Below are 26,829 nucleotides of genomic sequence, written 5' to 3'. Positions count from 1 at the left end.
GCTTTTGCAACATTCCTCCCCGCCATTGCTCGCCACGAAGCTATAATCTCGACGACCTTCAGCAACCCCAAGCTAGTAGATTGCACGTCTGAACACCAACCGTCGCTACAACTAGATGTCTCTCAACCTTGCGGCATAGGAAAGGGCCTCGAGTATTCCTTTTCCTTCTCGTCTACCAATCGCTTTCGTTGCCTTAGTTTGTACTCACATACACACAAACACCATGACTTTCGATCTCTGGACTTACCAGTTTTGCCTTGCCTGCGACAAGCAGGTGCAATCTGACGGTGCAGCCTACTGCTCTGAGACTTGCAAGATGGTCGACTCCGAAAGGGCAACGTTGCCGCCCAACTCGCAAGTCAGCTCCCCTGGATTCCCTCCGCCTCCCACCAAGTTCTCTGCCCTCCGGGCGTACGACTTAAGTACCGCATGGCCCTATGCGCCTGCGCCTCAGCAAATGCCCTGCATCCATTATATGATACCTGGCACTGAGCAGTTCAGCTCTTCTGTTACAACCCGAAACCTCAAACACGCTAACTCTCATAGCAGCCTTGGCTCCATGCAGAGTACCCCTTCCACCAACGAGACAGGTCACCTGTCAAACAAGGCGAGGATGGAACTCCGGGCATACGCTGTCTCCTTTGAACAGGCGACGATGCAGCGGAGACGGCCATACTAGTCAGCATTGCTGAGATGTCTTGCGTTCAGCCGATACACTGCATCATCTGGCTTGACAGCAAGCTGCCGTTTAGAAGCCATGCGGAAAAGTGGACAACCAAAACACAGGCTGTTGCCTACCACCTGAAAGGGCTTACCAACATGAAACATGGCTCGTTACCCAAGGCTGTTCAAAGAGCTGTCAGAGCATGTATCGAACCGATCTTGCTGTCTAGAACGGAGGCATGTAATCCAGGCGGAACCCGTCCCGTATGGAACCATCCCTCCAAAGAAGTGCCGACCAGAACAAGTCATCTCGTACAGAGGATGAACAAGGCCTTGAATGCAATCTATGCAGCCAGCTGCCCGTATGGAGAACGACTGGAAGCTCGCCGCATACGCTTCGCTGCTCGCCTAAAATTCCTCGATAAAGCTCACTCTCTTGCGAAGCGCACGGCTCCGCCAACCCCTTCGATCATGAAGACAATCAAACATTGATACCAATCGACGCGGAACAGTTTCGGAACCCCACTTCGACAGACTGATGAACTCCTCACAACGTGCGCGCAGCCACTTATTCCACAACGCTGCGGCGGTGAACAAACAACACCGCTGCATGGAGCATTAGAAGAGGAACCTGCCATAGCTTTCCATCGATTGCTAGAGTCAGTATCTCCACTCGCCTTGATTGTGTAGACGGACATATCCTTATCCGCCGAAAGAGCTGCTGGGTATGGCTACACTATCCACAAAAAGGCCTAGGCAGTCCTCGCTGGCTCGGGCCGTCTCGGTTCAGCTGAAGTCTTCGATGCTGAGGCAACAGCAGCGTTGAAGGACTCGCAGGCCGCTCTCAGCCTCCCCGATGCAACGACGCAGGACATCGCCGTCTGCCTCGACAGTCTAGCAGTCGTCACATGCCTGCGGGACGCACCCTCCGACTCCTCTCAAGAAAGTCTCCCTCAAATTTCAGGCTCTAGCCGCATCATAAGGAGCCACACTGGTGCGCCGGATACCTGGTCACACCAACATCCCTGGCAATGAGCAGGCCGACGGCTTGTTCAAAGCCGCATGCTCCCTGCCCCAACCTACAGATGTCCTCTCAACGTTAGCATACAAGCGAAAGATTGCCAGACGACCGAGAGCAACGACATATCTCTCAAAAACCTAGCCGTTGACTTTGGCTTTAACAAACAGCACCAGCCGCTTCGTTGCTGTGGGCATATTATCAACCTTGTCGCCCGATCCGTACTCTTCGGCACGGACGCCGACGCCTTCGAGGACGACTGCTGAGCCAACAAAGAGGTCCAAGATGAGATAAAACTCTGGAGGTCGAAAGGCCTAATTGGCAAGCGGCACAATATTGTTGATTGGGTGCAAAGATCTGGCCAGCGCATGGAAGGCGGTGCCGAATCCTAACAAACGTTTTATGACTCTTGGTGAGACTCTAGCCGGTGGAGAGGCCATAGCCGAAGAGGAGACTCAAATTATGCCTGTTGTGGTGGAATGTGGCTGTTCAGGCGAGCAGGAGTCAGAATCGGAGGCTGCCTCGGTCATTGAGGTCAGAGAGGAAACCATACCCCATCAACCAACCACGCGATCAGGGCGGCTTATCAAAAGACCCAGGATTCAATAGAGAGATTCAATTATTATTAATAAGACGAAAAATTTTGCGCATATCTATCATTTTGGTCAAGTTCTTTGTAAAGTTGTTGATTTTTGGTGGTGCTTTTTTTTTTTTTTTTTTTTGCGTGGCGAACGAGTGGGGTTGGCGAAAGAGTGGTTGTGCATCTATGTATGTATGTATGTTTTATTACACCCGGGAGAACTAATCTCATCCCATGAGTGCCCACAAGACTGCAACCAGGTCACGACGAGGGGTTGGGGCCAATTAAAATGCATCAAATGAAAGGTACTTAATGCCACACCTAAATTACACGGTGATAGAAGTCCCAACAATATTGGCTGTTACAAATCGCGACATTGCACAAGCGGCAGCCGTACCGAGTCTGCTTCCGGCTTTGGCAGTTGCCGCTGAGCTCCCCAAAGGGACTTATTTTCTCACCTTTTGACCTTATCTGCCCCTGCCGAAAGCCCTTACAAGCTAGGCAGTCTGAGTTTACCTTGCGATTGACATGATTGACCTCTTGATTGATGTGAACATGCTGTAAATCAGGGCTTTGAAGGTTATGCTCGTCGCCGGCTCTGTAATGTTGCCGCGACTGACTTTCCTGGCCGTAGGTGTTGAATAACTCATTGTAAATGCACTCTCGCCACTCTCTCTGAGTCGTGAATCGCTTCTAACTTGGCTTCGGGCCCCGTAACTAAATAACATAGCTATTGACGAGTGCAACGTCAAGCAGGAAGGTCCAGCAAAGAGCCTGCCAAGGGCCGCGGCGCAAGGGATGATCATAGGCGTAATATGACCTTAACTGGTCGCCCCGATCCACGTGATTCATCTTATTATTATACTCAGCGGCAACAGTAGGGATAGAGATATCCTTGATGGCTTCATCGCCGAAGAAGCGGCGTATCTGCCGGGCCTCTGGCTTCTTGGAGGTGGGCTTCTTCCTGCGGCGTTCGACCCGCTCCTCGCCGGAAAAGACGGTCATGAAGAAGAGGACGAGGCGGCTATCCTTCCAAGCGACTTAGTTAACCTTATGAGATGAAGAGAAGATAAATTAATAAGAGATTTATGTGTGAAAGTATCTTAGCGTCATACCTTATTATCAGGCGTAGGGATTACTTTAACCTGGTTAAAGTCATAGCTCGTACTAAGCCTTTTATCGCCTCTGAGATCATAAATAAGCTCCTCATTGATGCTGCTGTTAGGTCGAGCCATGCCTATGGCTCCGTGGCCATACATACGAAGGCTGCAGAAGAGATCTAACGACGAGAAGAGGTTATCGACGAAGACGTGATATATCGCTTTTAGCAGTGTATTTGCTAGGGCCACGACGACGCTTTGAGTCGAGTTCAAGGCGATAGGCTCATCTAAGGAGCTCCCCTATGTCTCCTATGATCCTTGCATGCGGCGGGTGCAGCGGCGCTTTGCGGGAGGAAGCTCAACACCAACGGCGCCGTATTGTGCGCCCGTGATATGCCAGAACCAGTGGATAAAGAAGCCATGCTGTGCGATAACCTAGATCTTAAAGCCTTGAGGAATAGGCTTGCCTTTGACGACTGTTATCTCATTAGACCTACCCGTGAAGCGGATCATATACTCATCCACAGCGAGATGAGAGCCCAGGGTAAAGATCCTTATAGACGCAGCTTATATGAGGTCAGACCACTCGTCACAGGCTTAGAATACCTTCGGAAGAGGCGCGGTCTCGTCGATCTTGGTGTAGTCAAAAGGGCGAAGGTAGCGGTGAAGGATCTAAAACTTCTAATAGGGCATGAACTTGATGATTGAGTGTAAAGGGCGCTGTTCCCCCGGCTTTAGAGTACTCCAATGGCTCTTAATAGTCCTTTCCTTATATAAACCTATATAAATTAGCACTCCAAGCCATATATATACTTCTGCAATAGAGGTCCCTTACTAAGCTCGCAGCCTAGCGTTCTTCGTCATCAGGTGATTCCAGCTATCGACAACGTCATTTTCCTTAAGCCACGAGAGCCAGCTTTAAGTATATTAGACCCATCTCTTAACAAGGGAAATAAGAAGGAAAAGCTGGAATAGCTGCAGCGGCGATGGCGGCGGTATGTTGATGTGGAAGTTACGTATCTCTACGTAGAAGGGTTCAAAGTTAGTGCCGCGACCCTTTTCGGCCAGAAAAACAGCCACCCGGGTCGGGTCATTAGGGTGCATTTAATGACTATGATTTTCCTTGATAAAGCTCTTATCGTCATAGGCATTGAGGGCTTATGCCTCTTGTGGAATTAAGAGCATGGCCATTGTTTAGTTTAAAATAACTTATATGTGATTTTGGCTATGATAGCTTCATTAAGCTAACTTTTCGTACCCTCCTTGTACTAAGCCTATCACGTGGTCAATGTGGGGCGAGGTACGCGTTGCAGTCTTGTGGGCACTCGTGGGATAGGGCCGCTAGATACGCTAAGCCATTTACACTTCCGTCGTGTTGATCCTGACCACAAAAGAATCCCAACCTTCTCCGATTCTTTTTGTTCCAGCCTCGCTTGATTCGTCATGTGTTAATCATGTCAATGCTGTTTTTTTCGCATCTTGACACCGTTTCCTTGGCAACCAGTTCCCACTTGATACCATACCTCGTCAAATGTAACCTTTCATCTGTGCTTATTACAGACCTGGAAATTACCATCTAAAGCTTGAGTCAAAGGCGACGCGAAAAACACGCGACACGACGTCGCGCCACCGTGAAGCACCAGGACTGAAATTTCGCGACGCAGCTAAGAGGCCAGTATCAACGCGTACCGATGCACTAACGAACCTTAATATTACCCCAACACAAATTAAGCAGAGCAGTAGACGAATAGAGGCTTAGGACGGAGTAATGTATACTTACAAAACCTGGCTGTGAGAAGTAGAGTAAACGGATTATTGGAAAGGAGAAAATAGCCATCAGAGGAGAAGCAGTATGAGCAATACACCGGGTCCGACACTGCCCGGTAATTCGGTCTGGTAAAGTCAGCCATAATGTTAGCAGTCTTGTAAGGCTGCTTCAAGGTGGTGCCTTTCCCAACGCAAGGGGACTTGACGCAGCACGCCAGCCATTCGAGTATGCTCTTTGACGTCAGTTACACTCAACGAATGTCACCTTTGCTTGTACCATTGACACAGAATGTCTCCTCCGCGTCGTGTTTTCAAGGCCCAGGCCGTAACTCTCCTCTTCGCTTCTCCTCCCTTATCTTGCAAGCATATTCCTCTTCCCTGGTCGCCTTTTCTTCAGACGTACCTCAGACTGCTGTTCCAGAGCGTATTGCAATTCAGTCACCAACATAACCTTGACACTAAACTACCCCCTCTGTCTTGTGGCTTCCTCTGCCTTGCGTCGTTGCCCAACAACGCATCATGTTCTACTCCGAGACTCTGCTCCAGAAGAGCGGGCCGCTTGCTCGCATCTGGCTTTCCGCCAACCTCCAACGCAAGGTTCGAAAAAGCATGTGCTCCAGTCGAATATCATCGATAGCATAGCACTCATCACCACGCCGAGCCAGGCACCTATGGCTCTTCGACTGAGCAGTCAGCTCCTGCTTGGAGCTGTCCGGATCTACCAGCGCAAGGCACGATACTTGCTGGATGACTGTGACGACACTTGGATGACGATGCAGATGGTATGTAGGACCTCTTGATCCATTTAATTACATGCATTGACATTTCTAGACCTTCCTACCAAGCATAGACCATGATCTGCCCATCAGTCTTCAACACCCCGACCCCGGAGCACTCAGACTTCCCAATGAGGTGATACCTTACAACGGCTTTGAGCTGGCTCCTCCCCCCGACGCGAACTGGCTCCTGTCTCAGATAGGGGATGTTGGAGTGGCCCCAATCAGCCGCAAGCCCCGCGTCAGCCTCCGCGACATTTCCTTGCCAGAGGATTTGAGCCCGAGTCGGTACCCCGGCATGTATGAGGAGGCTGCGGTGCCCATGGAGGGCTTGGATCTCGAGCTTGATTTTGATATCGAGATTGGCCGAGAAGCGCCAGCTCCTCGCCCATTTGAGGAAGAAATGGTGAGCGAGCTGGAACCAAGGCCACCTGAAAAAGAGGGCGTTGCGATTGAGCCATCCTTTGAAGAAGCACTTGAACTCCCGATAGGGGTTGAAGAGTTTGAGTTCCATCCAGCGGATATCAGTGGCGCTCGAATCCCCGAATCCCCCTTGTCCGAGATCAGCGAAGAAGTTGTTCGGCAGATTGAGGCAGAGATTCCCTCACTCCGCCTGCCCGAACTTCGTGAACCCGAAGAGGAACGCGCTATATCGCGACGACCTGAGCAACGTGTTAGGAGACGGAGGATTCTGGTACCGGATGAAGAGATTACTCTCTCAAGCCGCCAAATCCAGGAGCAGAAGACAAGCCACGAAAGCATCATCAGACCCACAAGATTCATCCCTCGAGACCCGTTTCTGGCCGCCTTGGTAGATATGCAGACATCCGGTGGCTTTGTATCCTCTATTATGATGGAAGGACGAAGCTCTGGGTGGGCTCCCGAGTTGCGAGGAATCCTCTCTTTTGATGCCATTCAGGAAGCAAGACAACTGGCACGGAAGCGTCCAGCCCGAGTTGCTGAAGTTGAACCAGAGCCTAGAGTCCCCAAGTCCCCACGGCTGGAAATTGTCGAGGAGCCAACATTTGAGCTTGGAGCGGAGGGCCTTGTTGAGCCGAGCATGGCCGCCGAAGAAACCATGATTGAGATTCCAGCCTTGGAGCCCAGTCCTCTTCCTCCCAGCATTCCCACTGAGCGGCCCCCAATCGTGGAAACCACCGAAGATGTCGCCTACATCTTGCAAAATCAGTTCGGTCCGGAGGGTGCGATCAGTTCTGACGTTCGGGCGAGAAGCTCTGTCATTTTCCAAGACCTGGTCCCCGAACAAGAAACCACGAAGGTCGAGGCAACCAAAATGTTCTTTGAGTGTCTAGTGCTTGCTACCAGGGATGCAATCAAACTTGAGCAAGGGCCGGGGTTGGGAGATACTATCCAGATATGGGCCAAAGAGGGCCTTTGGGGAGACTTTGCCGAAGCAGGTACGAGTAGTTGAATAGAGCCTCAGGTTACGGCACTGGTCAAAGCAGGTAGCCAGCTACAAATTTTTTTTTTTTTTTTAATGTCGTCGGACTTAGTTTTGAAGCCCAGAGAAGCTACGAAAACTACCAGTTATAACACTGAGCTTTGGAGAAATATAAAGACTTGCCTCATCGATTTCCAAACAGCGCGCTGCTTATTGTGGTGAGACGTAAGCGTCGCGGTAAACTTCCAGGTTTATTTGGCCACGGAGCGAATCTGTCAACACATCCCAAAATTCCATAAAGCGCAAGATAGACAAAAGCCAGAAAGGACTCACACAACTTCTAGCTTACAACGTCATGTTCACTAGTATCAACCTCTTGGTCCACCTTGCTGATTGGGAATGCAACTCTGGGATAGCTAAGAACATTCCAAATAGTGCCATAGTCCCAATACCCGGACTTGTTAAAAGGCGAGGTAGCACCTGGAAAGAGAAGACATAGAACCACGTCAATGAGCTCGTCACCTGGTCCACAGCTGTCGCCCAAAGCTCTCACAAAGCTTGCTCGGTATGAATCTCTCTTTTATGTATAGTCCTAAACCTCCTCGAGGCTTCCCTTGACTAAGTGGATGTGCTCTCTCTATATCTAAGTGGCAAGACGCTCCAAGTCTTCGCCGGCATTGTTCATAAGCCCCAGCCAACACGCCTTCGCCGTTATGTAGTCAGTAGTGGATATGCCGATGTGGGTAGTAAAGAAGTTGCACCCCCAGCTCTCTATGGTGAGGTGCTTCTTGGTGCTGATAGGCAGCCCATTAATCTACACGCGCCTAGGACGTCGATTGACTGTTCTCGCCATCTCTAGATACTCTCTGTACGCAGATAGGTATCCCCAAATGTGACACTCCATCTAGCAATTAGGTCAACATCCATGCTATTATGCTTCAAAATAAAGGAATCAAAGGTTTCCTATTTCACCTCTTACGACACTATCGTACAAATTGATCCGCAAAGCTGGCACTTAGTCCAACCGCCTCATAATGCTTCCTTGCATTATCCAACTTGCTAAACACATCCTCGACGTCGTCCAGATACATTTGCCTCGTTGCCCAGTCCTGCGGGGATTTCCCTGGCCATGTATTCATCTCTCGTTCTTCCTTTATCAGAACCATTCACAGTGTATTTCCAATTCTCAATGATTCATCGCCTCCCTTGCCATTCATGACTGGCGCCGCTGGAAGGGCTTCAACCTGTGCCCCACGCCCCTTGTTCATGAATCCTCGCTCCTCCAAACTCTGTCAAACGGTCGTTGCAGCATCGTGTCGGACTAGGTATCCTTTTCTATCAACCAAATCTCCTCGGCCCCTGCCCTCACCCGTTCTCACCTGCCAAAAACAAAATTAATAAACCTCCCAAATCGCCTTCAATGAGGTTACTGTCCGCCTTTCGTGAGATTTTACCCTGATCGCTGCTAGAAAGACTGACAATACAAAATAAAAGGCGAAACGATATCAAGCGACCAAGCAATGCGTATTATTGTCAATGCCATGCGCTTGCACAGGTAGGGCTTCGAACAAAGGGGAATCGTAATGCGTGATATCAAAAAAAAAAAAAAAAAAAAAGGGGGGGGGGTTTCTCGTCAGAACACCGACTACTGCCCAAGGAGAGTTTGCTTAGCCCAGGCATAGTCATAGAAGAAACAAGAAAACCGGCCCGTTCTCAAATGCTCTAGACCCGGGTAACAGCGCAAGAACGCCGAGAAATGCTTCCAAGTCGGGTGTTGTAGGTCCCGTCCAATCCGCAATGATTTCGGCGCCCCCTTGGCAGCGTCTTGGTTATCTGCTCGCATTTGTTCCCGTACAGATATCCTAAGTGATATATCCAATAAAAGCGAAAGAAATAAAATTAAAAACCGGGATAATATTTGCCTGGTCCATCCTGGGTATGATACTGATACAGAGATAGGCTCAATTGGGAACCAACTCATGCAATTATGCCTGTGTAGCACGCCATCGAGGGGTTTTAGATGGTCCTGAGTCTGCTGCTAGGCAATTGCATGATGGGATCGTCAAATTCGATCTTTGGACCACAAAAGTCATAGATAGTAGTGCCATAGGCGGGCAACTGGCCAGTAGTGGTCACCTTGGTCGGGGGTTGGTATCGAGGCCAATGTTCCTCCTGAGGCTGACAAGTCGGCTGAGGGTAGTTATTGGTCGCGGAAACTGGGCTTTGCTGCCATGCCTGGGTAGTGACGGTCCGCTGAGCCTGAGACATGGCCTGGCGCATCGGTTGAGGGTAGGTGGGCAATCTCTGATGAGAGTCGACGGGGGAAGCAGCCTGGATGGTGTACGAAGGTGGGTGTTGCTGTTGGGGCGGGTAGAAGCCGCTATCCTGCATCAGGGTGCTCTGCACAGAGGCAGCCGAAAAGCACTGGGACTGCTTTGGATAAACGGCTTCGCCGCCATGCCTGGGGTCGAGTAAGGCATCCCGATGGGAGGTCGCTCAACCTGCTGCTGAGCAAGCTGGTACTGGGACGAGACAGGATTGGTCGTTATGGTCGTGATTCCAGGGTTGCTCTGGTCAGTAACATAACGGGCTTGTCGAGGAATGCTCGCTGTTCGATGGGTCATATGCATGTCGACTTGCTGTTCACCAGCCGTGTGCGAATGGAACTTGGGAGGAACATTAGAGCGGATTGTTTGGCGGCCAACGTATTGCTGGTGGTGCTGGAGAGGGTAATCATGCATTTGCTGTCCAAAGTCAGGGTAGGAACTGGCACGATGCAACGCGCCCTGGGGTATTGACGAGTTGGTTGCCATCAGAGGAGACCAAGTCATCGAGGGGGTCTGAGGAGTCGACGGGAATTCATCAGAGTCGGAGTCCGACGAGCAGTCGTCCAAAGGATCGTGAGGGTCCATTCCGTTCTGGTGCAATCTACGCTGATGCTTGGTCATCGTAGTCTTCCTGCAGAAACTGCCCCTTCGTTAGCTGGAGGGCTTTAGCAAGGGCCAAATTGCTGACCTCTTCAGGCAGCCATTATGGCCACACTTGTAAGGGCGCTCTCTAGTGTGGATTCGGCGGTGTCGGGCGAGACTGGAAGACTATTGAACTGGTTAATTGCGGCAGGGATTTCCAGCTTTACGAACTACTCACGTCGGAAAAGCGCTTTCCACAGCCAATGTATTGACACTGGTAAGGCTTTTCACCAGTGTGCGTTCGGATATGGACAGTCAGGGCACTTCGTTGAATGAAGCTCTTGCCACAGCCAGGAATTGTGCAAGCGTAAGGACGCTCATTCGTGTGAATTCGGTAATGCCTCTGCAGGTCAGACTTGCGGTTGAAGCTCTATATCCGAAGTATCAGCCTCCAAAAGGCTCAAGGAGGAAGAAGTACACTAACCTTGATGCATTCTTCCCAGTTGCACCGGAATGGGTGGGCCGCAGGCTCGTTCTCGACAAGTTCTAGAAGTTCCATTATAAATTCTGATATCTGCTCTAAGAGCCGTGGTTGCAAGCGATTGAATGCGTTGAAGCTCTTAAATAGATCGGTGAAGCGCCAAGTCTTCCAATAGGGGCATGCACAGGTTCAGGAGACGTGATGCTGGTCTCAAGGGTCAGATAATAAGCCTGGCCCGTACCGGTGACAAAGAGAACAGGTCGTATTACACAGGGAGTAGTCCAGGAGGAGAGCCGCGGCTTTGGCACGGGGGAGTCGGAAATGATGTTGTGCTTCCGGGCGATGATGCTCTTAACCGCTCTCGTTTCCAGACCAAGGATTTGAAAGATCCCAGGCTACAGCAAATTAGGGCACAGGAACGTTGAGGCCGAGATCCGGCTGGCCAGAGTGCGATTGAATTAAGAGCTCGAATATGAGAGGGATCTTGTAACTGGGACAGCCCTTGGCAGAGCGATGATTTGCAGAGCCGTTGATTCGAGACTTCGGTGGTGGTAGGATCTGTTGCAGAAGAATATCGAGCCGACTCTGAGTGCGAGGACTTGTGGTGAGGAGTGACTCCACCAGCGGGATTTTCTATGTCAACCAAGTCGGCAGCTAGGTGACTTATAGTGGGGAGGGAAGTGAAGAATTAGAGAAATTAGAGAAGGGATGAAGGTGCATTAATCAGTTAAACCGGGCGATTATTGTGAAGTAGAAGTTGTTGAAGAAACATGGGGAGGATCAAGTCGAAGTTGAAGAGGTAACCAAGGAGCCTATAGAGGAGAAGTGGATGAAGCCGAGAGTTGAGGGCATGTGGCGTTTTAATACTGTATTAGAAGCCGCAGATAAAGAGGTACAATAGAGTTGACCTGTGCTTAGGATGCGGTGGAGGAGGGCCGATTCAGTCAATTGGAGTCAATCCAGGATGAGTGTCGAGAGTTGAACTGGGGGAATCAGCGGAGATATCGATGAGCTGAGTGGGTGATGCGCCTTGATCAAGCTGGGAAACGTTGTGATGTCGGCCCAGGACCAGGGCTGGGCGATGTAAAATGCTAAAACTGAACGGGGATGGGGAAGGAGGCGCAAGTGTGAATCTCCACCTTTCAAACCGGAGATTCAGCGACCTTCACGAGGTAAGCCGAGCACTTTACCATTGCGACCATCATTGGCCAGTCCAACTGCTGTTTCGGAATCCAAGCCACTTACGCTCTAAGCTTGGGGATTTCTGATGAATCTTGCATAACCGAGGATCATGAACACCGGTGACTGGGGAATGGGCGGCTTGCCTTCTCCGTAAAGTGCCTTGAGTTCTGAGTTGCATCCTACCTTCGTCCTAGCACAAGCAATTGCCTCGCTTTATTGGTCCAAGGAGTTGGGATCAACACAGAAACCGGGCATGTGTCCGCGCTCCGACCGCCATGTTGCCCATGATGCCCATGGCCTTACACTCACGTCCTTGAGCCTGGCCTGGCCGAGACCGTGACGTTGTTGGGTTGGGAGCTTAGGTACATCACTAGCAAGCTGTCCGCAGTGACCCATTTTACGTCATCACATCATCGATCTTTGTCGCATATCAGCCTGTCGCACACACGGCATAGCCCACCGGATTATTTCCGGAATTCCACTCGGAATTTCCGTTCCACACGGATTTCCGTCTTCTATATAAGACAGCAACGTCATTCTCTTTTGTATAGTACAATTGCTCCTTAGATAATTCTCATCAATCGACTGGTGCCATCAATGATCCCTGTGGAGCCAATTGTCTGACAATCTTACTACCCCGGCAACTTTTCGGTAGCGCCACTACTGGTGGCTTTTGCGTCTGTCGAGGTTCTGGGGTGATGTGCCCTTGAGGTAACGCGCACCTTAAAGCTCCCCTCCCCGCTAGAGCACTCGAACAGTGCCCGAGACTCGAGTTCCACAGAGCTTTATTTGGTTCTTGGATTGGCCGGTGCCGGTAGTTGACGCTTCATTCGGGACGTTGATGTTGAAGATGTCTGGGATACGGCCGTCAGAGTGGACATCCCTTGGGCAAGGCCCGTTCGCGAGAAGCAGATGGAGCTTTGATGCCGATGGATGAACAACCTAAACAGTGCTTTCTTTCGAATGCAACCCACATCCACTGAGTACAGCAACCGCATGAGTCAACGATGAAAGGGGCCCACTATTCATCAATTCAGGGTGGAGCTAGTGCTGGCAAGCTGGAAGGAGGTGATGGTTGAGGGACCAGGGATGAGAGCTCATGCCCAACTTGGATCCACGTTCGCAGCCTCTACTAATCCAGCAAATGTCCAGAGAGCACCTACAACTATCTGGCCAGCCCAGCCTCGCGCGCTGATTGTGCGATCGAGAATCTTTTTGATAGAGACCGAAGCATGCTTGAGCTGTTCATGCCCCCCCCGGCTCTCCCCCTTCCCCCAAACCCCTTCAAAAAAAGAAAAAAAGAAAAAAAAGAAAGCATGAAAGTTTACGTAGTTATCGTATCAAACAATTGAATTCCACATCAAACAATACAACAACAATCATGAAAGGCGTCCTAGACGGTGCCAGTCGATTGCTGAGAATTATCTAAAGGGCAAGAACTCAGGAACAAGAGGCACTAAGTCGTGCAGCTCTTTATACACAAATGAAAGCGTTGCCAGTTGAGGCAGGAGCAGCTGCCTGCAAGGCAACTGCTCTAGTGGGGCCAGGGCTTGATATGCGACATGTCGCTCTCGCCAACGATTGAGCGCTGCGCTCCATTGACTGCCTATGTGACGACTCTCAGTTGGGAGCCAGTATCGTTGCTGGCAGGATCAGCGGAGGGTGCGGGTATTCTGTACTCGGGCCAATCCGATCTTGGGAGTCGCGAGTTTCGCTGTCATCCCAAGTTTGTTGTGTAAGGGAGGCGTTGCATCGAGAGGGATGTCTCTTATGAATGGCACTTGTCCTGGATAAAGCTTCCGCAGCACTCTGTTGCATGGAGGGGAATTCTAGACTTCGCAGGACTGTTTGGGCCGTTATGTGCAGCTTCTAGACTTATGCCAGTTGCCTGAGCTCCTCCTGCTCCAACAAGCATCTGACGGTCTTCAGTCCACGATCTTATGGTCTGGCACCGGGATCGGCACCAGAGGTTCTTCTCCTGGTCTCTTGCCCTAAAATCGGGCTCTTTAAGCGCTCAAATCTGGCGTTTTGTCCCGGCAGATCGGAGTTGAGAGATACCCCAACGCGACGCGACATCACTCCGGGGTCCCCAATAACCCAGGATTAGGAGATTTCCGGACTAACTTCACTGTGCCTTGAAGAACGAAAGGACTCTGCCCCAGCCACCTGCCTCAACCCTCAATCTCCCGCTTTTTGGTCGTTGGTGCCTTTTTTTTTCCCCTTGTGTGTTGTCTACCCCCCCGCGCAGGAGATGCAGGTTGATGACGGTAGCTAAGAAGCCAAATCTCATTCTAGCCCAGAAGGAAGGGGTCCAGTTTTCAGTTGGGGCTTCGGGCACGGACCCATCACGCCTTTACCACCAAGCACGGTCTTCACACTGGCCCACCCTAACAATGCGTTCCGCTCCTTTGGGTAACGTTGACCAGGGTGAGTTCTGACGGCTCCGCTTTGTTAATGTGGCTATATGTTGGTGAGGAAAAGATCCGTAGAGTTCTGCAGCCTCTTCCTGATTAAGGGTCATCTTCATTTCCAGAGCTGTGGCCACAGATGGGAACAGACCCGCCAGTGCTGTGGGTGGGTTTTATTGTCCTCGTTGGATTGTGCATAGAGGGTGAAGGGCGAGGCTTTGCAGGGGCTTTGAAAGGACCGGATATGACAGGCGTTGGCCCCTTGCAAGTCCAAAAACAACATGTTGCATGGTGGGGCTGAGCGACGGGAGCAATAAGGTCGCTACAGGGGCCAGGGCAGCATGCATCCTCCCTTTTCCCTGGGTCAGCTCGCGAAATCAAGGGTCAACGTGCAGAGGTGAGCTCTGTGTCTGCGAAAAGCGACGTGTCATACGCGGACGTGGCGATTAAACTTGCATATATTGCCTCCTTCACCGGGACTATGGCTTGGTTTTCATCCGAACTTCGATTTCGATTGTAAGGGAGACATACACAAAGAGAAAAAGAAGCCCATTATCGTAGAATCAATCCCATTGCGTTATCCTTCCGTCAGTCGATTCGGCTCGCTCAGCTTACATACATCTTGAGAACTTCCCTGCCACTGCCTCTAGCCTGTACTACGAAAGTCCTACTCATAGACGCCGCGGAGATGCGGAGGAGTTGTCTCAGACATCTTTGTGTGACGGTCCCACGCCGCCGTTCGTTACGCCCTAACTGGACCGGCGCCTATCACATGTTGATATCTCCTCAGTGCCCACAAGCCTCAATCCCGTACCTCGCCCCACATGACCCCGGTCATGACGACAGTACAAGCGGGGTACGAAAAGTCAGTTCAATGAAGCAATTTCGGCCAAAACACCATACAAATTATTGTGAAGTTATCAATGAATTCCCCGCCAATTCTAGAAGAGATACATGTTATCAACGCCTATGATGACAGTGGCTTTATCAAAGAAGATCACAGTCGCCGTATACACCCAAATGACCCGACCCGGATAGCTGTTTTTCCGGCCGAAACAGACCGCGGCACCAAATTCGAGCCTTTCCCCGTAGAAACACGCAGCTTTCGCATCAACACACTACCCCCAACGCCGCTGCAGCTATTCCAGCTTTTTCTTCCTATTTCCCTTGTTGAAAAATGGGTTCAATACACCAAGGTCTGGGTCACGTGGCTCAAAGAAAACGGCGTTGTTGATAGCTGGAAGCACCCAATGAAGAGAACGGCAAGTCTGAGAAAATGGGAAGGAACCTCAGTTGCAGAAGTATATGTATGGCTTGGAATACTAATTTATATGGGCATACATAATGAAAGAACGATCAAGAGCCACTGGAGTACCCCCCAGCCGGGTGTTCAACGCCCTGAGCACTCAATCATCAAGTTCATGCCGTATTAGAAGTTTCAGCTCATCCACCTCCTCAGCAAACAGTTGTACACGTTCTTCCCAAGGCCCCAGCGCAAACGGGTGAATGGCCTCCATCCTGTCTACAGGTACCCCCTGATGCGCGCTGGCGATCCGCTGTAAGGGTGAGACAAATCTTCTGAATGTCCGGCCTCCAACTCTTCGGAGGGGGTTACTATTCGGTAGCGTTTGGAGGTCTATCCACAGCTTGGTCGCCCTCTTAGCGAACCGTTCTCGAACTGGAAGTATGATCGCCTCTGCCTCGGCCACGGCGGTCGCCACCGTGTGGAAGGTGCCGACTATCGCTTGTGCTCCTAGCCTCTGAACTCTATTGATGGCCCTTATAGACGTCTCCCTGCACGCATGCATCCAGATGTTGGAGGCGTAGTCTGTCACCGGAGCCACCATCGCCACAAATAGGTGTCTGGCGACCGACCGGGACAGCCCCTTAAGTCGTCTCGGTGCCATCGCTGCTTCGAGGCCTTTGGTTACTGCCATTGCAATGTGTTGTTTGTATAGAAGCTATGAGTCCATCACGACGCCTAGGATCTTGACCTGGTCTTTAGGTTAAACCGTCTCTCCTTTAATAGTGAACGGGATAGAGTCCACCCGACTTGCCTTTCTGGTAAAATGTATGATTGCCGTTTTCTCCGCCTCGAATGTACCTCCACTCCGCCGTTCCTAGTCTAGAGCTTTCTGGATAATCGCCTGGATCCCTTCGCGGTTGGATTGAGCCGATGGTCCTGTGACCCATGCCGTGTAATCGTCTACGAATGCGACCGACCCTCCCCTCTTGTAGATGTGGTGCTGCACCAAGTCTGCATTGAAGAAGAGGAACAGGATGGGTGATAGGGGTGATCCTTGGGGGAGCCCGGCTTGTGGTAAGACGCGAGTTTCAGAGCTTTGGCCGTTTACTTCGATAGTTGCTGTGCGCTTTGAGCAGAACGCATCGATCCAGCGTAGTAGCTTCTGCGGGATGCCACGTGCGTCCAACCTCTGGAGCAGTCTCTCCTTGCATACACCGTTGTACGCCCCCTTCACGTTGAAGCTGATCAGACTGACGACCTGCCGAGATCGCCAGGCCTTGTAGATATATTCTTGCAGTAGCATCAGCGCCTGCTCTGCGGATCGTTTCTTTCGAGCTCCGAAGTGATTCATGGGCAGCAGTCCGAACGCCTCAACCAAATATGATATCTTTTCTGCTACTACCGACTCCAGCACCATACCGAGCGTCGATAGGAGCGAGATTGGTCTCTACGCCTTCGCAACCGTGTAATCTCCCTTATGTGGTTTCTTGAATGGTATGATCTTGGCGTGTCGCCATTGAGTGGGTAGTTCTCCTTTTTGCAGCGATGTACGAAATAGTGCCAGGACCCTGTGTTTTACCACCGGCCATGTTTGCCTCCATACCATTGCTGGCAGGCCATCCTCCCCAGGGGCCTTCCATGGCTTTGCAATAAAGAGCTGTCGTTCCACTTCTTCCAATGTGATGTCTGGTGTTGGTACCGGCAGCAGCCGGGGTCGTGTCCCTTCGTCCGCAGCACGCATCGATATGAGTTACCAAAGTAACTGAACATGGCCACAGAAGCCATCCTGTCGCCAGCAGAGCCGCGCTGTTGCGGCCGATTGTCCGTGCGATTGTTCCTCGATACTTCCAAGGCCGTAGTACAGGCCCCTCCCTTCCCTGCCCATAGAGGGGCCTACACATCCCGTCCTTCTCCGCAGTGTTGCGAATAATTCAGCCCGAAGGGCGTTTTACTCAGTCAGAAAAAAAGAGCATAAAACTTTTTCTGATTGGCTAATTGGCATGGTCTATGCTCAACTCGTGCTTGAATTGGTCAGTTGTCAACGCTAACGACGCCACTACATGGGAAAGCCCGCGATCGTTGACTAGGTAACGCTTTTGGCAAGCTCTCCAGGAGCTTTAAGGTTGTCCTTCAATCAACTCCGGCCTCCAAGCGCGATTCTGGCTGGAGCACCGACATGGCGTCTGCTTTCCCTTTGCCGTCAAAACTATTATCCACCAAACCTTACGAGGTTGCTAACGACGTCTCGGCTCACGTATCACCTGCCTCCGGTCGAGCGGTGCAGTGTCCCCTCCTTCCCTGATCGTTCGAACCTAATCAAAACACCCTACAGACAACCTCCCATATCGAGATCTGTCACGCTACGGGACATCTAAGCAAACCCTCGCTGCCAAAGCGGTACCTACCCGGTCGTCTGCATGGGTAAGAGGCGGATAATAATATATGCAGCCGGATGGAGAATGATATACCCCAGGCAGTTCGGAACTGCCATACTTGCAAGCAAGACCTGCCCGAGGTCGAGTTTCGAAGCGTCAAGGACCCTGCGAGGCTTACGAGACAGTGTAGTAGCTGTAGGGCACGCCAAAAGGAGCGAGTGGCCGAATCCCGAGCCGCCGTTGCCGCCATGCGGAACATCGCCTCGAGGCTATCGCCGCGCAGAACGACGAAGAGGACCGATTCTCAGGCTCAATTGACGCCTCCACGGCGAAACGCGCAAGCGCTCGTGCCCATCAATAGCTCACAACCCCCTGCAACGCCTGCTGTATTCCGTGGTCTGGCGCCCGTCCTCCAGGGACTGCCCAGACCTCTGCTGGGCCCATCTACCTCAAGCGCAGCGGAAGGAGCCCTCCCTATCCCTCCCACCTTAAGCCCGCCAAGAGTAGTCCTGGGCACGCCGATTCCTAGTGACACGGCCACAACGGCTCCTATTGTGCTAGGCACGCCTGTACCACAGGAATCGTTCCCTACCACTGCTTCATTACTGCCACAGGGTCATCGCCGCGGCCGCTATACACGTCAAGGCATCGTGAACCGACGGCCACGGCCACAGCTTCAAGAACGACAGTTTGATCAGATAGTTAATCCACCTTTTACAGGGGACCTTGATTTGCCTGCCCTTAGTGAGGAGGATCGGGCGCTTGTGCGGGAGTTCTATACTGCCCTGAATGACGACAAGATGCATAGTTGCATTCGCTGCCGGGAGCATTGGTTCGACATGAAGAAAAACAGCTTAGGAGTCTGCAGCCGCTGCATTAGTCGAGATAGGGAGAGAACCGCTGATGAGCCCTACTTCTTTAGCGCTGCGAATAGCCTTGACTTCGGGGAAGTCCCCGGTAATCTACCTAGCCTAACGATGGTTGAGGAGATGCTGATTGCTAGGGTTCACGTACACGTGAAGGTCCTACAGGTACGTGGCTCTCAGTATAAATACCGCGGCCATGTTGTCCACTTCCTTCGCAATGTTGGTAGGCTATTTGAAGAGCTCCCGGTCCTACCTGAAGAGCTAGATATCGTGCTCCTGCGGCCTCCTGATATGGAGGGCGACCCTCACTTCCAGCAGCAGTTTGCTCGCGATTTCCGGGTACGCCGCTCATGCCTGTTGACCTGGCTGCATTACCTACAGCGCCACCACCCGGGCTATCGCGATATCGTTGTGAGGCAGGATCGCTTGCAACGGCTTCCTCTTGACGGCAGCATAGTTGCTTCCGTTGCTAGCCAAGTGGCTGACATACCTGACGGCGAGGCCCCTCAAGGTCCCGTTGAGGAGGATGTAGAAGAGGATCCAGCAGATGCAGATGCATCGGTGATCCCCGATTTGCAGGTTACAGACACCGAATTAAACGCCCTGCAGTCCCGATTGCTTCATGGTACCCCTGGCCCTGAGCGTATGGCCGATCTTGAGCATATACCGCCTAACGCGCAGGCTCAACACCAGATGCCACTGCCTTCCGTTCGCAGGACTCCTATCAACGAATTCAACCGTTCCCAGCCGCTGTTGACGCTCGCGTTCCCCACCCTCTACCCTGACGGCAAGGCCGACTTCGTGGAGCCTCGCTTACGGAGCGTCACGTACCAGGACTACCTTGCCCATGCGATGAGATGGCAAGACGGACGTTTTGCCCGGCATAAGACGTGGCCTTTTGTCGCCCTCAACACGCTATTACGTGCGCAGGTCAGAAAGAGGAGCAACTACTCGGTCAAGCAACACGAAGGCCGCCGCCGTCAACCCCTTACGCGCGCTGATATAGAGGAAGCGATGGCTAGGCCTGACGAGCCAGAGGCTCAGGCCCTGATCCAGTCGATCACGCGCCAAGCGGCCGTGATCAGGGGCACCCGTCCATATTGGTATAAGCAAAGGAAGGAATTGGAGGCATACGCCTACAATCTAGGCAGGCCTGGCCTTTTCGTCACAGCAAGTGCGGCTGATTACCACTGGGAGTCCCTATATCGTCATATGCCTCGATTCCAGGAGTGGAAAGCAGCTCCTGAGGCGGCGCGGATGGCTCTGTCCCGGCAACTGCTGCGAGACAACGCCCACATTGCCGCTTATCACTTCCATAAGCGTTATACGCTCTTCAGGACTATTGTCCTGAAGAAGAAGTTCAACCTAACGGACTTTTGGGGTCGCTACGAGTGGCAGGGCAGGGGTTCCAGTCACCACCACGGCCTATATTGGCTAAGTGGCCACCCGGACTTGGATCCCGATGACAGCCAGTCCCGGGAGCGATTTGCCCGAATCTGGGGATATCACGTATCCGCTGTCAACCCAGAGCCTCAGAGGGTGCAGGCACCTGGGGAAGGGAATCCCTTGATCAGTAATCTATTGGAACATCCCCTTACCGTCCAGTTCCTGTCGATGGTGGTAAACCGCGTGCAGCGCCATCGCTGCAACAACTACTGTATGCAGCTCAGCAAGCATACCAAGCAGGTGGAGTGTCGCTTTGGATTTCCTCACGGGCAGCGCCTGCTAGCCTCCCTTGAAAAGGTTCCTCATTCTAAGCACTGGAGCTTCAGGGGCGAGCGGAACGATAGCCAGATGAACCACTACAACCGCTTACTTGCCGTCGCGTAGCTAGCCAATACAGATGTCTCACCCTGCACGAGCCTGCAGCAGGTGATCGATTACGCAGCTAAATACTGCTCCAAGTCAGAGAAGAAGAGTGAGTCTTTTGCCCAGATTAGGAAGGCCCTGATGCCCCGGGTCAAGGACCACAACCCGCTGATTTCCTTCACGTCAAAGCTCCTAAATCAGCTAGTTGCTGAGCGAGACTACTCGAAGCAGGAGGTTAGCCACTTGCTCCTCGGTCTGCCGTTACAAGAGGGCTCACGAACCTGCTTACACATTGATTGCCGTAATCCTGACATGCATTCCCGCTCTTTACGGATTGACGCCGATGAGGTTGACGAGGCCCCCAACGTTTACGAAAAGTACTGTCAACGCCCCGAATCCCTAGAGGACCTGACCTATGTTTCCTTTCTCAAATACTGGAATTTCCACTCTAGGGACCCTTCCAAGTGGAAGCAATGGCAGCCAGCCAACGTCAACGGCAGGCCGCGTGTATTGGTCTACTTTCCTCGCTATCAGGCTGATCCAGAAGGCCAACAGTGGCCAGAGTACTGCCGCGTAAAGCTGGCATTGAACCACCCACATCGTCGGCATGATGAGCTCCTCATGTTTGACGGCCATCGTTTTAATTCTCACGCTCAGGCCTTCTCCTATTGTTGGCAGCACCACAGTCATGGTGATGACCATTACGGCCGGCCAAAAGAGGTTCGATTACAACCTCAAGAGGATCAGTACGAGGCTCTGCCAGTGGAGGAGGAATTTGATGATGAAGACTGGATCCGTCTCGCCGCCCTTTTACCTGACAACCCCCTTACCCAGGAAGGTCTTGACCTACTTGGCCGCCGCGATATCGATGTCAATTACGACTGGACACGGCATGTGGGCACTTATCCAGAGTTTCGAGACAGCTACTGGAAAGACCTCATCGCTAGCAACCCTATAGCCAACGATGTGGAGGTCCTTGGCCCTCACTGGCGTGACCAGCTCAACCCGCAACAGCGGTTAGTGTACGATACCTTCATGGGTCACTTCCAGGCGCAAAATCCTACTCAAATCCTTCTCCACGTCGACGGCGGCGGTGGCACGGGCAAGTCCTTCCTTATCAAGGTGCTTTCCTCCCACCTTCAGGCGGCTGCCCTGCCCAATCCTAGCCCTATTTGCCGCGTAGCGCCAACGGGTGTTGCGAGTAACCAGATACAGGGCAGCACCATACATTCCTTGCTACGTCTCCCAGTAGGCGGTGCCTTTACCGACCTTCGCCCAGCTGACGCAGCCGCCCTTCAGTCCCGCCTACGGCACGTCAGGTACCTCGTCATTGATGAGAAGAGCATGCTAGGACTTGAGCAGCTCGGGCGAATTGATTCTCGCCTGCGACAGGCCTTTCCACAGCGTAGCCTCGAGTTCTTTGGTGGTGTGAGCGTCTTGCTTGTGGGCGATTTCTTCCAGCTACCACCCGTCCGACAAAAGCCGCTGTATTCAACCGCCAGCACTGGCCTGTCTTCGTTGGAAAGGAGAGGACAGGTGGCCTACCGGCTGTTTGACCGCACCGTCTTCCTGACCACGGTGCAGCGCCAGACTGGTGATGATCAGGCCCGGTTCCGCCAGGCCTTGCAAGAACTGCGTGAAGTCAAGTTATCTATACCCTCCTGGGACCTCCTTAGCAGTCGGGTGCAGGCCAAGCTAACGCAGAGCGAGGTTGACAGATTCAAGGCCGCTATGCGGGTGTATTCTACAAAGGCCCGCGTTAACGAATACAATTACGAGCATATGGTGCACCTGAACGCCCCGGCAATACAGGTGGAGGCAAAGAACCAGGGCAAAGGCGCGGGGCAGGCGGCAAGCGACAACGCTGGCAATCTATCCAACAAGTTTGCTGTTGCTAGAGGCGCCAGGGTAATGCTCACAACTAATTTGTGGCAACCAGCTGGCCTGGTTAATGGCGCCCAGGGTACGATATATGATGTCGCTTGGAATGAAGGCGCCAACCCGTGGCAAGATCCCCCGGACGTTATCATGGTGGACTTGGATAACTACGACGGACCGCCGTATCTGACAACTGACGAGGGCAGGAAAATCGTACCCATCCTTCCCGTCACGCGTGATTTCCTAGTGGGCAACGAGACCTGCTCTCGCACCCAGTTTCCCCTGATCGTGGCATTTGCCATCACTGTTCACAAATGCCAGAGCTTAACGAAGGATCAGATAGTTACTGACCTCGCTACACGCGACTTCCAGGCCGGTATCAGTTATGTTGCAGTGTCACGAGTTACCTCGTTGCAAGGCCTACTCCTCGAGGCGCCTTTCGACCGTCAGAACCTCTATAACCACACGCCCACGGAAGGTTTATACGCCTACGTTTTCTACGTACTGCGATTATGGCTGACTACAACGTAGGGATGAAGATGCGCCTTGCTGACCAACAACGCCGTCAGGCTCAGCAGCTGATCGATCCGCCGTATCCACCACGGTACATTGACTAAATGACGTTTTCCTATAAGCTACAGGGAAAGGGGAACTCAATATACGGTATATAGTTGATTAGACTTGACAGGAAGTGGTAGAGGGACCCCTATGTCTATCAGTCAATTCCCTTACTACAGGTTTGAAGTGGTTTTAATAGCTGGTTACCGCCGCAGTCGAAAGGGGGTTCTAGGGGGTTCCTCCAGAAGAGTTTGATAGCAGGTATACGGTATTTACCCTTTGGGCTGAATATTCAGCCGTTAAGCCCTTGCCTTGGCAACTTAACGGGTGTTCGAAGTATTTTAGCTTGTTCGTCGGAACGGGTAAGGGCTCATGGTGCTGATTCCCTGCCGCCGTAAATAGGAAGCAGCTTGATCGGCTCTATTTTTAAAATGGAAGAGAAATTACTGGATGATGACCCTACACGGAGAATGAGATGATCAAATTAAACCCGGCCTACACGCATATTGTTTCGACTCAAAGCCAAAAGTCAGAAACGGACATGGGTCTGGAGGTCATTGCCCTCACATTCGTACCATCGCTCAAGTGCCCTTAAGCCAGCTTCCAAGGCTCTCAGGCCATAGCTTCGACGCGGAGCGGGAGAACCAGGGACCCTGATGGGATGATCTCGTTATCTCCTCTCTGGGGAAAGAGAAAACTGCGTCGATCCATTGCCATTTTTGGTTTTGATGGAAACCCTTGTCGGGGGCTCCATTGACGGCTTGTTTGACCGGCTGCAGCCACAACAGCCCCGTCGCAGGGTCGAATCTTACGAACAGGGCGGACATGAGCACACGCCAGACAGGTGCCTAATTGCAGGCAGCTAAAAATGTCGTGGCGGGGACACATGGGTATCGGACCTTCGGTTGCGTTTGATCGTCGGGCGGGTGTGGGGGTAGGCGGGGTAAGGCGCAAGCGTCTTGAAGGAAGAGGTATAGTTTGTAGTAAGAAATCGTGGTGGGGCAGTGGGGGAGAAACTGTCGACTCAACCGCAAGGATTGGGGAATAATCGCCGTGGTATCTTGCCTCAGCTTAGAGGTGACACGACAGGTCAAGTCGTAGTAGGGCAGGCCGGCCCGCCCCGTGCAGATCGCTTATTTTGAGCCGACGAGATGATCTGCGTTATCTATTCGCCCTCAAGAAAAAAGCTTGCTGCAGCATTGCAGAGGTTGGTTGTGACCGAGCTTGCTGTCTTGCCTCACACAATACGAGTTGCTTGTCTACCGGCAGCAGCCAAGGTGGATAAAACCGGCAAGATGCGGAATTTTCTCAACCAGCGTTGCCGGAAATGCAGAGACTCATTGCTGCCTGATTGTCAAACCTGCAGCAATACTAAAACAGTCATGCACTGTGCCGTCCGAACTGCGCGTTGCTGTGGCCGAGAGGTGGCTTACTAGGGGGTTGCGGGGGCGCGTGATCGGCCGTGCTACGTTTGAGGGGGGCCGAGCGGTGGTCGGTGATCAAACAACTCTCTTTGAGTTGCTCAAGACGTGCATCCTGATAAGACACTGGATCCGGAAGGGGAGACCATTCCGTCGTTATTGCAGCCTAACAGCTCTTGGTGTTGTGGGTCACTATCTGTGGTACGGGAGTAATGAGGCCAGACGGCAAGTGGGGCTCAGATCAGAACAGCGTGTCCGCGATTACTTTAAAAAGTAAGAAAAAAAGAATTTTATCATCGACATGGTAAGCATAGCATTTGCGCTTTGTGGAACGGATTCCTTCCCCTCTCCCAAGACACAATATAAACGAAATACGTGGGAATATCTTTCGCATCTCGTAGCCCGCGTCCAGGGAATATGCGTCGAAAATGACACCACGCGTCAAGATGGCAGGCGGGACGCGCTGGACCACCATTGCGGGGCAGCTCCAGCTACCCCGCCAAGTCATCGTCAGTTGGTGTGTAATCGAGACTGTCAGCTGCGGGTTGTGGCCGGCAGGTCGGTGACCCCCGAGAACGCCCAAGAGTGGATCTGGGTTCTTTCATTATCCACTCTGCTTGCGCAATACGCTAGTGGAAGAGTGGTTGAAACTGTCTCTCATTGCACCCGGTCCCCTTGCTGGTGGCTGTCTCCGGAGATGCCGAGCATTATGCTTCTCAAACGAGAGGTGATCCGCAGCATGTGCTATGCAGTGTCGGCAACGGCTTTTGTCAGTCTGGTTCCGCAGTTGGATAATTGGCAGAGATACAACTGACGCAGCGTCGTCCTCCTTCGTCCAACCGGCATGATTGTCGGGGAACTATGGAAAAGCTGGAGGTGAGGTCTCTGACACTGGGGTGGTGACGCTTGATCCATTCACGCGCTTTTACTGGTCAATCTTTTTAAAAGGCCTCTACCAGTTACGCCATACCTGACTCCAAGAGCCGGGTCAGTCCCTGCCGTAGGGTGCTCCACTTGAGCTCTGACAGCCTTACGTAGGGTACATGCAACGGCTTTCGTTTGTCATTACGTAGTATTTCGTTTTTCTTTCGACCACCAGGTGCCATTTGTGGCTCTATGTAGTAAGAACCAGGCGCCGCATTAGTAACAACTTCGGTTGGCTTCCTTGTGGGGCCATCTTTAAAGGGCTGTCAGCGGATACAGCTCCCAAGCAAAATCAGGCTAGCATATCTGCAGCTTGCCTGGAAGCATCCTTGGGCTTCATCATCGGCAAGGATCAGCGTTGTGACGCCGCGCAGCTACGTGGCGGACGCTGAAATCTGCTTCCAATTCGCTAACTACCCGTCACGGTGCATGCGTACCGTAAGACATGTCAACGAAACCCCGGTTGAGCCACGTAACTGGCTAATTTCACATGTCCTTCACTCCTGCAGCTGAAGCAAGCGAATTACTCGGAACCAGGTTGATACAACGTGTCCTGATTGGAAATTATACTGTGCTCAGCCCAACATCCTTTTAATTGCACCCCGAATCTAGCCAAACTTGTGGATGCGAATTCTGAAGTTCATCCACGAACGCCCATTGGAATCATCATCGTATAACTTGCTGATTCCGATTTCTCTACCCCTTATCGTACCGCATTCATTCAGATTCGATACATTCAAGAAGTCAAGTGAGTTACTGAATTTGAAGTGGGTGGAATACGCAGAAGTCAATTCCGGCAGCAACACATGTGCTGGCGTCTTTAGATGAACTGATTACAAGCCAAACTGTCCTGAACGCCACTAACTATGTTGTAGAATGGCTGTAAGCAAACTAGGCTGACAGTGAGCATCTCTGTCCTTGAGTTGGTGGCTGACCTGGTTTTTCGAATGGAACATAGCCCGTAAGTCAACCAGGCCACTACTGAGCATCTTATCCTTAAATTAATGGCTGACCTGGTCGTTTGAATGGGGTAGGATGTAAGTCAACCAAGCTGACACTAAGCATCTTCGTCCTTCCATTCATGGCTGACCTGGTTGTTTAAATGGGATATAAGGCAGTAAGTTAGCGCTGCTGATACCGAGTATTTTGTGCTTGAATTAATGGCTGACCTGGTCATTCGAACGGAATATAGGGCGTAAGTCAAAGCGGCTGATACTGGGCATCTTATCCTTGAATTGATGGCTGACCTGGTTGTTTGAATGGAATATAGCTCGTAAGTTAGCTCCCCTGGTACCAATCATCTTGCTCTTAAGTTGATGGTTAACCTGGTCGTTTGAGTTGAATATAGATGGTGAGTTAGATCCGCCGATACTCAGTATCTTCCTCTTTTAAATTGGTTGCTGACTTGGTTATTGGAACATAGCTCGTAAGTTAACCAGGCCACTTCTGAGCACCTCTGTCCTTTG

At 51.8% G+C, this 26,829-nt stretch overlaps 6 protein-coding genes across 6 annotated transcripts; 3 read left to right on the top strand and 3 right to left on the bottom strand.

Annotated features, from left to right (window-relative positions):
* Positions 1 to 223: 223 nt before the first annotated feature.
* On the top strand, positions 224 to 679 carry MRS44_017960 (uncharacterized protein; the record flags this gene model as incomplete). Its single annotated transcript, XM_065615846.1, has 1 exon — positions 224 to 679. One exon carries the CDS (start codon positions 224 to 226, stop codon positions 677 to 679), a length of 456 nt encoding a protein of 151 aa, XP_065471918.1.
* A 2,299-nt stretch (positions 680 to 2,978) lies between these two features.
* MRS44_017959 (uncharacterized protein) lies at positions 2,979 to 3,266 on the bottom strand (the record flags this gene model as incomplete). The annotated part of the gene is made up of 1 exon (XM_065615845.1): positions 2,979 to 3,266. The coding sequence occupies one exon, from the start codon at positions 3,264 to 3,266 to the stop codon at positions 2,979 to 2,981; it is 288 nt and encodes a 95-aa protein (XP_065471917.1).
* Positions 3,267 to 5,647: 2,381 nt separating this feature from the next.
* Positions 5,648 to 7,336, top strand: MRS44_017958 (uncharacterized protein; the record flags this gene model as incomplete). The annotated part of the gene is made up of 3 exons (XM_065615844.1): positions 5,648 to 5,725; positions 5,794 to 5,910; positions 5,960 to 7,336. The coding sequence occupies 3 exons, from the start codon at positions 5,648 to 5,650 to the stop codon at positions 7,334 to 7,336; spliced, it is 1,572 nt and encodes a 523-aa protein (XP_065471916.1).
* Positions 7,337 to 9,322: 1,986 nt separating this feature from the next.
* Positions 9,323 to 10,774, bottom strand: MRS44_017957 (uncharacterized protein; the record flags this gene model as incomplete). The annotated part of the gene is made up of 5 exons (XM_065615843.1): positions 9,323 to 9,767; positions 9,830 to 10,273; positions 10,322 to 10,401; positions 10,454 to 10,645; positions 10,700 to 10,774. The coding sequence occupies 5 exons, from the start codon at positions 10,772 to 10,774 to the stop codon at positions 9,323 to 9,325; spliced, it is 1,236 nt and encodes a 411-aa protein (XP_065471915.1).
* A 5,632-nt stretch (positions 10,775 to 16,406) lies between these two features.
* Positions 16,407 to 16,883, bottom strand: MRS44_017956 (uncharacterized protein; the record flags this gene model as incomplete). The annotated part of the gene is made up of 1 exon (XM_065615842.1): positions 16,407 to 16,883. The coding sequence occupies one exon, from the start codon at positions 16,881 to 16,883 to the stop codon at positions 16,407 to 16,409; it is 477 nt and encodes a 158-aa protein (XP_065471914.1).
* A 1,272-nt stretch (positions 16,884 to 18,155) lies between these two features.
* Positions 18,156 to 23,077, top strand: MRS44_017955 (uncharacterized protein; the record flags this gene model as incomplete). The annotated part of the gene is made up of 3 exons (XM_065615841.1): positions 18,156 to 20,516; positions 20,604 to 22,938; positions 22,992 to 23,077. 3 exons carry the CDS (start codon positions 18,156 to 18,158, stop codon positions 23,075 to 23,077), a joined length of 4,782 nt encoding a protein of 1,593 aa, XP_065471913.1.
* Positions 23,078 to 26,829: the final 3,752 nt, after the last annotated feature.

This window comes from Fusarium solani (genome assembly GCF_023522795.1).
Source record: "Fusarium solani strain SB1 chromosome Unknown bctg00000014, whole genome shotgun sequence".
NCBI classification, from domain to species: Eukaryota; Fungi; Ascomycota; class Sordariomycetes; order Hypocreales; family Nectriaceae; genus Fusarium; species Fusarium solani.
The sequence above is the reverse complement of the archived record's forward strand: the minus strand, read 5'-3'. Positions and strand labels throughout refer to the sequence as shown.